At 34.7% G+C, this 12,707-nt stretch overlaps 1 protein-coding gene across 1 annotated transcript in view; it reads left to right on the forward strand.

Moving 5' to 3' along the window:
* The window catches only part of LOC135076457 (potassium voltage-gated channel subfamily KQT member 5), a 45,166-nt gene that overhangs the window by 26,087 nt on the left and 6,372 nt on the right, over positions 1-12,707 (forward strand). The window contains exons 6-10 of the mRNA XM_063971232.1: positions 791-919; positions 1,024-1,134; positions 1,205-1,392; positions 1,600-1,757; positions 10,262-10,332. Coding sequence (XP_063827302.1) covers positions 791-919; positions 1,024-1,134; positions 1,205-1,392; positions 1,600-1,757; positions 10,262-10,332 — 657 coding nt within the window. The remainder of the gene's footprint in view (positions 1-790; positions 920-1,023; positions 1,135-1,204; positions 1,393-1,599; positions 1,758-10,261; positions 10,333-12,707) is intronic.

Consider the following 12,707-nt stretch of genomic DNA (forward strand, 5'->3'; position numbering starts at 1 on the left):
TTCCCACGGGAACGGGAGTTAGCGGGAAAAAACATTTGTATGAAAAAATCTAAACCGCGTAATATAGACGCTTGAAATTTGGCATGCAGGTACCTTAGTAAATTTAAAGCTTAGTTACAACAGGATATTGCAAAATTCCCACCGGAACGGGAGTTAGCGGGAAAAAAAATTGTATGAAAAAATCTAAACCGCGTAAGATACATAGATGAAGGGGGTAAAACGGGATCCACGCGTACGAAGTCGCGGGCGGCCGCTAGTCATTAATATTTTACGAGCTTCATTCTCAACGAAGTGCAATGCGGCGTGAGTTATTCAAAATATATCGAGTGCCCTAGAAACATTATGTTACATTATTAAGTAATGGGTGTATTTGACCCCATTACTTAGGAGTTCAGACACGGACAATTAGCATGTTTGCCACAGGATTCTAAAAATCGATACTTGGCCTCAACACCATTAAGGAGAGTGTCGGCGACGCTGGATTGTACGTCACTCAATGCTGTCTTTATTTTGTTGTTGTGCTGCTCGTAAAACATTATTATCTTAAATCAGCCCGCCTATTGTCTGTGGCTCGTCCTTCCCTTCACGAAGTCGGTCGGCTCATTTTTATAAATCACGGCTTTTACTGCATTCAATTTGCCTAATGTACCAAAACGCATTCAGAAAAGAATTTTAACTAATCCTGAAAATCTTTGCAAATCATTTTACATGGAAATCATAACAAGAATATTAGCTACGAATCATTTTTCCTGATTTCTTCTTGTTTTCTTACATATTTTTTCTATTTCAGGAATTAATAACTACGTTATACATAGGATTCCTCGGGTTGATATTTGCATCATTCTTAGTTTATTTAGCTGAAAAAGATGTCGCTGATACCAAATTCAAAAACTTCGCAGAAGCTCTATGGTGGGGAGTTGTGAGTACTATTTGTGTTTATGTAGAGATGTAACAAGTGTGAGATAATTAGTCAATCAATACAAGAATTTATGTGAATATCTAAATGTAAGTGGTATATTGCAGATCACGCTGTGCACGGTGGGGTACGGCGACATGGTGCCTCAGACGTGGCAGGGAAAATTCATAGCGTCCTTTTGCGCGCTGCTCGGAATCTCCTTCTTTGCTCTTCCCGCTGTGAGAACCACTTATTGAATACGTTACTTCACTCAGATTTTATTGTTATTATCACGTGCATTACTTCCAGGGTATTTTAGGTTCAGGGTTCGCTTTGAAAGTCCAACAACAGCAACGACAAAAACATATGATAAGGAGAAGACAACCGGCTGCAACTTTGATACAAGCGTTGTGGCGATGCTATGCGGCGGATGAACACTCTATGAGTGTCGCCACATGGAAAATTCACCAAGTTCCTCTTCCAAGCCCACAAACAAGGTAATTTATATTAAGTTTTCACTATAAAGAAGAGTTGATGCATTTAGGTACTATACAGAAACCATGAAGGTCTACATATAGTAACGGAAAAAAAAGAAACTACTATAGTCCCATAAACATATTCCAAAATGTACCTTTGACACAGAAGGATGTTTGTCGAGAGTCTTAAAACGCTACGAAGAATGACGAGTGTGTGTATATTGACAGCAGGGTGATGAGTGCGTCGTTCAAGAACAATGCGTCTTTTGTGTCGCGGCTGCCGACGATCCGGCGGCACAAGAGCACCTCCCTGCACTCCCCCGCGCCGCACTCCAAGCCGGCCGCGGCGCACCGCTACGACGTCAACGCCAGCGCTGAGAACCTCGGTAAGGCCCACCACAACCGTACCCCACAGTTTGCACACATTACCCACCGCCACCTTACGTATTAGTGTGCAATCGTAGCAGTTACGTGTTGTACTCGTTCTGTTTTGTTTATGAGACGTACCTGTGCATTTACTTTCCAAAACTAAAACGCGATTAGTAACATTCCCACTTCAATTCATTGCATTAAACTTAACCTACTTTTGATAAATTACATCATATTATTCTAAATACTTTTTATTTTTTTTAACGGTGCAGATCACATGTCGGCAAAAAACTTCGGTTTTTGTTTTTCTTTTTTAAAACCAACACAAATCTGAGTAAAGGAATACTTACCTTCTTCAATGTCGTAAAACCGAATTGGCTTTAATATCAAAAATACACAACACAGAAACAACAATGAAGAGCTAAGTCGAATAAAGGACTCCTCGGGAAACATGGCACTCCATTAATTTTCCGAATACGAAAAGGAACAGAGAACGAGAAGATAAAGAAATTGACTTAATTTTTCAAAGATGGATATTGGAAATGAATAGACAGAGTAAACGATCGTAGTCGGGAAAATTACCATCATCAATCACATCACATACTGCGCACTCGAATATCGACACGTACGTTATAACCATAACAGTTTGCATTCCTGGTAGATGTGCTCTGGAGCGGAGTGTGATGTTCTGTGCCCTGTTCCGTAGATGCTCGCACGTCGGGCGGGGACCGTGCGTGTTGTCTACTCCATTGTTGGAAAAGCTGCTTTAAAGGTTCTATTCTTCATCTTTTAGACGGCACTATGGCATGACCAGTTACAGTCGATAAACTTCTGCTGCGTTTCTTATTAATTCTTTTTAGTAAAAACTTCCAGAAATATGTGAATACACGAAAACGAGTAATGTTGATGACGTAGCATTGAGTCCGGAACGAGATCTGATTCCGGCGACGATCGCTATGTTCATAGCTCGAAACACGATTGCTGACATTCTACCTACCTTCTACTTCTTTCTATTTTTCACTTTTTGAAATAAAATGCACCCGCGTAGATAAGATTCCGCTTCGAAATAATTTACAATACCTCTTGCAATCAGAAGCTTCACGTACATTTGACAAGGTGGCTTCTATAAATAATGATGGCTTACGCGTATTATAAATGCTTAGGTAGACTATGGAAATATGATTACAAGTATCAGAAGTTGCAACAGCTGAGTTTTAGCATATAGAGCCCGGTTCACACAGTGAATTTCCAGAGTAATACATGAGACGATATGCGAACCTAAAGTTACTGGAATGGCTTCGTTCAAAGCTTGTATTTTAAGTTCGGTTGACCTAAAATAAATGATATTTTACACTGCTTTGCATTATTTTATTATGCATGCCAGTTAGCTAATAGGAATCTTGTAAAATATCGATTTCCCTCAGTAATGTAGGAAACAGGTATTTTAAATTTGCAAAGAAATACATTACATATTAGCAGCAATACTTGCAAATTCACATTCACGGAACATCACTTTGATGTAACGGAACGTCGGTGTCCGCCTGTCTTCCCTTTGTCTGTAGGGCCATGTAACATTAACAAATACCTAATTTTTCTCTACCAAGAGATGTACATGTGGACTGACAAACATAAAACAGTCAAATTATATATTTTCAGCTCCATATCAGTGACACACAACGAACATTTCATAAACTATTTTGCTATATTAGGAACATCTGCTTGAAGAGTCACATATAAAATATTCATAAGAGATTTCTCTAAACGTAAGCAGATTTTGTTGAAAATTTCAACATACGGTCTCTACTTTTAGAAGGAAATTACTTTAGTGCCCGTCTCGACTATGCTTTCTCCGTCCCGTCTCAAAAGAGCGAGTAACGAGTCTAGACGATTCCATCTCGCGATAGGTAAACTACCTTTGATCTCCTTATATGGACGCTAAAGGTACATTGATAACTTAATGTAATCATAAATCATTTTCAAGAAACTTCCGGCTCGAAACACAAACTCCCTACTCAAACCATATCAATAATTGTAACACAGTTAACTTTTTATTAAAAAAGTGAATGAACATGAAACAAAAAGGAAACCTAGAACTTCCATATCAGTCTTACAAAAGACAAATGGCATATTTAGTTCTACTCAAAAAAAAAATTCACTCGATAATGAATACTCGTAACATTCGTTTACACCGAATTATAAACTTTCTTAAAATAAGATCTTGTGTTTATTATCTTTTGTCAAAAAATAGCTTGTTATTTGGCAAATACATTTGTATCTAATAAAAGTTAGATAGCCTCTGTGGCTTTCGTGACTACAAAAACAACAAAAGGAAAAGCTTTTGATGTAAGTAAACAACTTGTGCTGTCATAAAAACTCAGTCAGTTTCCTGCTATCATATAATGTTTGTAGTACAGTATCGAAGTTACTCATTTATCTTTTATTAGTCTCTCCATGATAGTAATAAATAAGAATGAAGTAACTAATGGACTAGTATATTGATTTATTTTGTTATACAAAATAATGATTTGTACATTCTTCTTATAATGCAAAACAAACTTAAATAAAATCACTGAAATTGCTTAAAATACCTATCTAAGAAATAGTCATATAGCTTGCTTTGTTATTAAATTGTACGCTTAATAAAAGCTATTGAGGAGCGTTTGCACCTAAGCAAGAAAGAGATAACAAATCCGATCGATAGTTTGTCGAGACATTAAATGGCAACCACTGCATTGACCTCCTTATTTAGGTGTTCCTTCAGTGCAACCTAAAGTTGAGCTAGTAGTTTACTGCATATATTGACCGTGTATTAGTGCAGTACAAGAATCCCACAAGAATAAGTAACTACTAAAGAAGTCCGAATATATTATTATAAGTATAGGTACTTATAATAATATAAAAATCTTTTTATGGTTTTTTCATCTCGTGTAAATAACCAATTTCATCTAAATAAATTAAGTATTATATTTACTCGAAGAAAATCAGAACGAAAAATAAAAACAACCCATTATCTTTTCTAGAACCCTGTAATATGGAACAAGATGAAAGACGGATCCTACTTAGCATAAGCTATAGGGCAGGGTAAATTTCATCTGGCGAATTTATTATTCAAAGCCATTTTGCATCAAGTGACATTTCAAAAAGCGTTTAATAAAGTAATCCGCAGAAAATACCATTTAATGTCGGTAATACTTGGTAAAAACGTAAGCAATTTTGTATTAAATTGATCATTTGCTAAACTTAAAAGTATAATATACTTCTGATGTAAGTGAAACAGTTTTGATATTCAAATAAAAGGCGTGACCTTCTTCAATAGACTCAGCTCTACGCATTTGCATTACAAAAACAAGAGACTGACAGGCAGACAGGCGGATTCGTGGCTTAAGAAGAAAAGCGGAGCCTGAAGTTGAACATTCAAAATAAGTTAACAGTTTTTTCAACATATTCATTTTTTGCTACGACGGTCATCAAACAGTTGCTTGTATTTCTATTTCACAAAATGTCTGATGTATTTTACGTACTGTTTGGCTTTTTTGAGTACGGACGTGAATAGAATCCACATTCCACACTATTATATGTCCCACAAAGTGATTTCCGCCTGCCTTTTTTACACATAATAATAATTCAACAATAATAGTCCTACTGGTTTTGATAAAATATGTCAGTTTTTTATAGTAAAAGATACCTATCTATATGTTTATCAGTATTTTGTGGAATGGAAAGTTACAACATTTGAAAAAAGCACATTAGTATTGAGTTTTGAATTCATTACACGCCATTCAATAATTAACTACTTAATGAAAAAAAAACAATCAAAGCCAATCAAAAAGTCCACAAATGGGCACAACATTACTTCTTATCATGAATTACAACAAGTGAGCTTGAGTTTTTTAGGTTTAGGTATCATAAAGTAAGCATGCAGAAAATATTAGGTCCAAAGGTACGGGGTTGAGAGGTTGAGTCAGGTGTTGAAGTGAGCTGTGTGGGTTGGCAGGCGCGACCACGGGGCGCCCCGGCCGCGTCGGGCGGCCGCGGCCCGTCAACCCTTCGCACAGCGAGGACTCGGTGGCCGAGACATCACTCTCCAAGAAAAACTCCGACGGTAAGATGTGAGAACGCCTCCGAGGCATGTCTTGTGAACTCTAAATAGCATTTCCGTCCTAGAAACCTGTCCGTCTGTTGGCTCTTCTTGTGGCTTCTGAGTAGTTTCTTTAGGTGTATGTTTGTATCGACATAGTGTGGATTGATTATCTAGCTATCGTATAATACATCACTCAAACACTTATTTTGCCTGTATGTCTAAATATAATCACTGAATTAAATTAACAACGTAGTTTCTTCAACCATCAAAAACCTCTTCACGTACATGAATCTTTTAGAAATAGAATACTACCTCCAACATGATGTATAAAACTCATGATTAGGTATCCCTCCTTCTTACAGTCAAATTATTTCAGCATTATTGCTAGAAATAAGAGTACAAAAATGTATGCACAAGCACAAGCAATGTCGTAGTTTAATAGCAGTTTGATGATGTCACTAACAAGCCTTCTGAAATATAACAAAATTATTTCGTATTACCATTATGCAAATATTTTTAGGTCACTCGGATCTTAGTCTCGACATAAAACCACCTTAAGTACTAGTCATTAGTGCTATTTTAAGCCATGACTCAGACTTTATTCTTTAAAAATCATCAATGTACCTATCTTTGTATCATGTGTAAGAAGTTATTATACGAGTACTTACACTTAGTTTAAGATTGTTACCATGCCTTGATCCTCGTCATAAATCAAATCTAATATCTTTTGGCGAATTTCAGCCTTTTCAAGAATGATCCATCACAAGTCATACTCATAGTAATACATTTATTGCATAATGTCTGAAAAAATGAATATGATAAGTGTGTACCTATTTAAAAATATGTAGGTATATTGAATGGTTTTAATAAATAAAAAAAACCTCTCGAATTTATTATCAGTAATTCTTATAACAAACATTTTGCTCACAGATTCACAGTAGTAACTAACACTCATAAAGCATGCAATCTGCCAAAAGTTAACCAAGACCCTTGATACCTATATCCTATAGGTTTATGATTATGAATGTGTGGAGTATATTAAATGAATTATGTATATGCAAGTGTGTACACCTTAGTTAATCTTAGAGGTCCCATAGGACGTAGATAGAGTCACACGAATCGCTTCAATTTCAGAAACACGAGTCAACTAGTGAGTTAGTAGAAATGAGACTTTGCCAACTAAGGAACTTATGAACGATTAAACAATTCATAAATTAATGACGAAACTATTGAAACTATATCATATTAAGAAACATTTTATACCTTAAGAAGATAAACTGAATAAATGCGTTGAAAAATACTGACATATTTTATGCTACGACCGAAAATATCAACTGAAATGTTGCCTGCGTTCGATAATATTAATTGCACTTAAGCGACTATTTAGTCACAATACTGAGCATAGAATTACACCCTAGTCTAGTACCTACGCAACGCGCCGTGAACAAAAATAGTTACATTTTTAAAAAGGTATACTTACAACAAATAAAGAAATTAATATAATGTATGTGTTACGGTTAATGTGATAAATTGAACATTATTAATAATAACCGGTTATTATGAATAATTACCGACAGTCGCGGTAAAAGTGATAAATTAATCACATTTAACAGTGATTATTTAATAATTCAACCTTAGTACTAACAAATTACATCTTGTGTACGTGGTCGTGTACAGCCAAACTTTTGAACGTTTTGATATCATATATTAATATAATTTGGCATAATGAGTTTGGAATGTTTCTTGCATAATATTACTTTTCCATGATGCCTATAACATAATGTTTTGATTTAAAGTGAAAAATAGGTTAAGGTGCTAAGCCGCCTATTTAGTTTTATACACACACTAGCTTTCCGCCCGCGGCTTCGCCCGCGTGGAATTTTGTCTGTCACAGAAAAACTTTATCGCGCGCGTCCCTGTTTCAAAAACCGGGATAAAAACTATCCTATGTTCTTTCCCGGGACTCAAACTATCTCTATGCCAAATTTCATCAAAATCGGTTGCGAGGTTTAAGCGGGAAAGCGTAACAGACAGACAGACAGACAGAGTTACTTTCGCATTTATAATATTAGTTGGGATAAATGACCTCATATTAATCACATTTACCAAATCATGCGGTAATTAGTCATAATAACCGGCGATTATTCATAATTTTCACTTTTATCACTTTGACCGTAACATATGTATGACAAATCGTTAAAGTTATGTAATCACTATCTCATCATTTTACATCCATTATTAATAATCTTGTTTCTAAAGTACCTACCTTGTTAAACCACATACATAAGTAAACATCGTTTTGAGACTTATCTCAACTTCAAGAGTTAGTTTAGTAAAGTTTGATTAAACTAGCTTAAGACTAGATGCTATTTATGTTTGTGATGGACATTCAGTATAATTTAATTTTGGCGTGCACCTGCTATTTGAATAATAAATTAGTTTTTACCCGACTTTAGAAGTTAATGTTTTTCAAGTCATGGCATGACACTGTGTTTGTTGCGGTGCCTCTTCCTATAAAATGTGTCTCAAAGATCGTAGGTACGGAAAAATATTATTATAGAACATCTTCAAATACTTACAGGCAAATAAAGAAAAAGATGAATTAAGTAATAGGTGTTAAATGAAATATTTTCATAAGGAACCGCGATAGGTTTTAAAATCATATCCTCTCGCAAACAAAAATAGAGAACAATGAATGAATGTCATATTTCCTGACTCTTTCCAAAAATTCATACCCAGTTATAAAGTTACAAAATATGCTTTTGTCAGTTCATTTTAGATTCGTATATGGCTCAGCTTCTTGAGGATAAAAATAATGTCGGGAAACATTCAATCTAATTTATTTTTATTTAACAACTGAGCGTATTTTGTCTATTTATGAATAATACTAAAGATTATGATCAGAAACTAATCATTCAGGATGTAAGGTAGGTAGGTACTGTGGTATGTGGACGATACAGTGATTTCAGTCTGACTTTGTTTTTATGACAGCTGATGCTTTAGAAAACTGTTTAAATAATTTGTGAATGACGACAATTTTTAAGGAATCTTTTAATTTAATATAAAAGGATTAAACTTATAAAATGTACCTGAGTGCCGATGGCATTTCCATCCCGGCACTTTCTGGAAAATCTCCTCTCCATCGTATTTAACTATGCAAAATGGAGATTTACCTACAAAACAGTATACTATCAGCAAGGTAGAACTTCTGAAAACATAAGAGATGTCAACTGCACATATTCCTGACCTTCTATCGTCTACCGCAATAACCGCCTTATGATCGTCGAGCCATCAGGCAACTAGATAGAATTGCGGGCATTTGGTTGTAGGCTTGCAAGATTCAGCAGTGGCCACCGGATTTTTGTCAGTCATGGCCAATCGGATAAGCTTGCTTATTCCAATTTCTATATTATTATATTATTTAATAACGACTTCCATTAATTGGTAGTGGTGCCATGGAACCTGATCTAATGCTTTAGATACTTACATATTTAACCCGTCATCAATATTGCCACGGTGCTGAAGAATACGTTACGTCATTCACAGTGTTTGCCAAGTTAAGATTTTCACTCTAGATTACTTCAACGTCTATCCGTCCTCGACTATCAACGTGTTTATAAATAAATATGTTTACTAAACACTAAATAAATAGGTATGTTTGAAAGTTATAAAGGGTACCTACACTTTTTTTTTAGGAGCTTTTTTATTTATTTTATAATGTGAGCTAATAAAATACTGTTACGTTACCGAAAACGACCTAACAATTATGTTATCCTAATTTTCAATATGGCTATTGTTATAAATCTTAAACTTACTTGCTTTTCTCTCATTTAAACTTTACTATAATAAAAGGAAAAGTTTCCCTCGAATCCCATGCAAATTAACCTGCATAGGTCGACAGAGATCCCAATAACAAATTTACATACACACAACTAAGTTCAACGTGATGTTTTTGTTTATTTCAATGACAAAGTTTTGTAATCTACTACCTAAACTGAATACTAAATAAACTTTATCTATTGTGACGTGGGCTACCGAAAGATACTGCACAGTAAGCGTACTTTGGACATCACAGCACATAAAAAGCAATCACACCATGATAATCATGCATCAATAAGTCACATAAAATATACCAAACAGGTCATAATTGAAGGTCAGTTATCAGAAAAAGTACTTAGTTTGTTTGTAATAATTAACTAAAGAAACGTATACATGTAAATTAAATCAAAAAGGAAAAGAAAAAGAACAGCTTAATTATTATTTTCTGGCAACTGACTGGCAAGACTCCATTGATTACAGTGCCAATAACAAGTTATTTTCAAGAGTATAAGAAAAGTCTTACACACAATGCTTAGTTAAATTGCATTTTTTTATCTCAAAACATTGCAGCCAAGTTGTTGTGTTATGTGTATTACTGTTTTATGTGCTATTTCTGTGCAGACGAAGATGAAGAGCCGCGTTGCGTAACGTTAACGCCGCGCCATAAAGCCGCCATTCGATTTATAAGGAAGGTATGTACAAAATATTTATACATCCTGTTTAGCATTACAACAACAAATATTGAATATTTTTAAACAATAGTTGATCTCAATTCGGAATAATAGGCCACGATGACTTTCAATACAACATAAAATAAACCAACATGTTTACTAGTTTAGTACGATATTTATATGAGAAACAATCGATTATACATTTATAAATGTTTTTGATATAATAACAATAAGTATAGTAATTAGTACCGTACAGTAAGTAAGAAACGTAATCTAAAATAGACAGATTTAGTACTCTAACGCGAATAATTTAAATACTTTTATATTATTTTTTGTTAGCCTCGTTTTTCTGATCCCTTTTCAAGAACGTCAAACCGGATCGAATGTAAAAGTTTAACGAATGATTGTGTAGATTATACACGTAACATCATATAAAATTCGTTCGTTCTCCTCTAACTTTTGGCTCGGCACATAAAAAATATTGAATATACCAAGTAAACTTTAGGTTAAATAACTGATTTGAAAATCTGTGACCTATACGCATCTTTAGTAAGCGCTTTTTATATGAGATTTTTCGTATGAATATACATACATACAAAAATATTAAAAGAAAGTGTAGACGTACATAAAAATAGACCTCAGCAGGGCGCAGTATAGCCTGACCAGGAACATAAAAACCCTGGCATAGAGGCGCGTCAATTGCATTTGATAGTGCAACACTGAGTACAGTCGTACCTGTGTTAAATTAATAGGCTAAGTTTATGTATCAGGATTCAGGATTACGGGCTAATTTGATATTTTCATAAATTAACGAAAAAGTATTATTATAGGTAACCTGGTTTAAATAAATTAAATGAAACCATCAATCGAGCTAGTAGGATTTATTTTATTATTCATCAATAATCAAATTCAGAACTTGAATATTCAACTGCAATGTCTGCTCATGAACGCTTCAAACTCGGTACTTCTTTCCCAATTCCATAAAATTCAACACTTAGAAAATGACAAAAAAATTTGTGAAGACATAAAAAAAAAAAAAAAAAAAAAAAAAAAAATTTAAAATAGGTAGTTGAAACAAACCACAGAAATTTTCATAGTGGACTGTACTATACGATAAACATGTCAGTCAATTTGACAACCTTTGTCGGAAACATTATTCAATGAAAATATTGTCCGAACCCTTAGTATTTCTCTTCGACAAATACTTTAACACATTGTGAACCACTTTTCTTTCACGACTTTATAGTCAAAAAAAAAAGAAAAAAAGAAAAATTAATTTAAAGATTTTAGCAATTTAATTCACAAAATCAACTGCGCACATTTAAAATAAAGTTTGTTTACACTTTGACAGCAATAGACTGACATGCAAGGTGACATGTCAATGAAGTTTTTAGTTACTGTTGCCATTAAAAGAAATTAGTACCATTAGTTTTCCGCAACATGGCGACGGTTTTTAAGTTCCTGGTCGGGCTATACTACGGCTACGGCGTAGCACCAACGTCTACGACTGCTACGACCCAAGACTACGGCGTAGTAACTTTTTGCTACAATCTTAGATCTGCCAATTTGGGTTTGGTTATTTAAAAATGAATAATAGGTACCAACTTATTATATTCTTAATGAACACATTTCATAACATAAGTAAGGTGTTAAAAACATGTTATGCAAACATAATGTGCGAAATTATTCTCAACTAAACTGCTTAATAGAGCGAATTAAAGAGGTAGGCATTGCGGTCTCGTGAATTAATTATACTGTTTGTAATGTTCGGATCGGTTAGAACTTTAACCTTTGTTCGAATCACTTGAAAATAGGTCGGAGAGCGGCCAACATCGTTGTCAATACGTTCTTACAAATTACAATGGGCTTCCAATATCAATAAGAAATTCAGGGAACCTCCTGAATAAGAAAATAATATTAATGCGATGGTGAATTTACTCGTACATTCCTGTTGGATTAATTACGGAAAAGCTCATATTTTAAGTGCTATCGCTGAAGCTATTAAAAATAAGTAATGGGATTAGAAATAAATTAATATACAGACGTAGGTATCGATTAGTTGTTCATTATAATAAGTATGTATTGTAAAATTCTGACAGATGAAATATTTTGTGGCTCGTCGTAAGTTTAAGGAAGCACTAAAGCCATACGACGTAAAGGATGTAATTGAGCAATATTCCGCGGGGCATGTCGACCTGCTGGGCCGAGTGAAAAACGTCCAGACTAGGTACTCCAGCCCGATCCCTCACTCACTTGCACATTTACTTATTATGCGCTCTTTACCTTCCTATGTCTGGACTGTACCTACTACCTATGTCTTGCAATGTGATCTGTAGACGAGTTGGCATCCAACCTAATATCTACCCTTTATGTAGCTAGTGTGTGTGCAATGCTAT

This window comes from Ostrinia nubilalis, chromosome 1 (genome assembly GCF_963855985.1).
Source record: "Ostrinia nubilalis chromosome 1, ilOstNubi1.1, whole genome shotgun sequence".
NCBI lineage: Eukaryota > Metazoa > Arthropoda > Insecta > Lepidoptera > Crambidae > Ostrinia > Ostrinia nubilalis.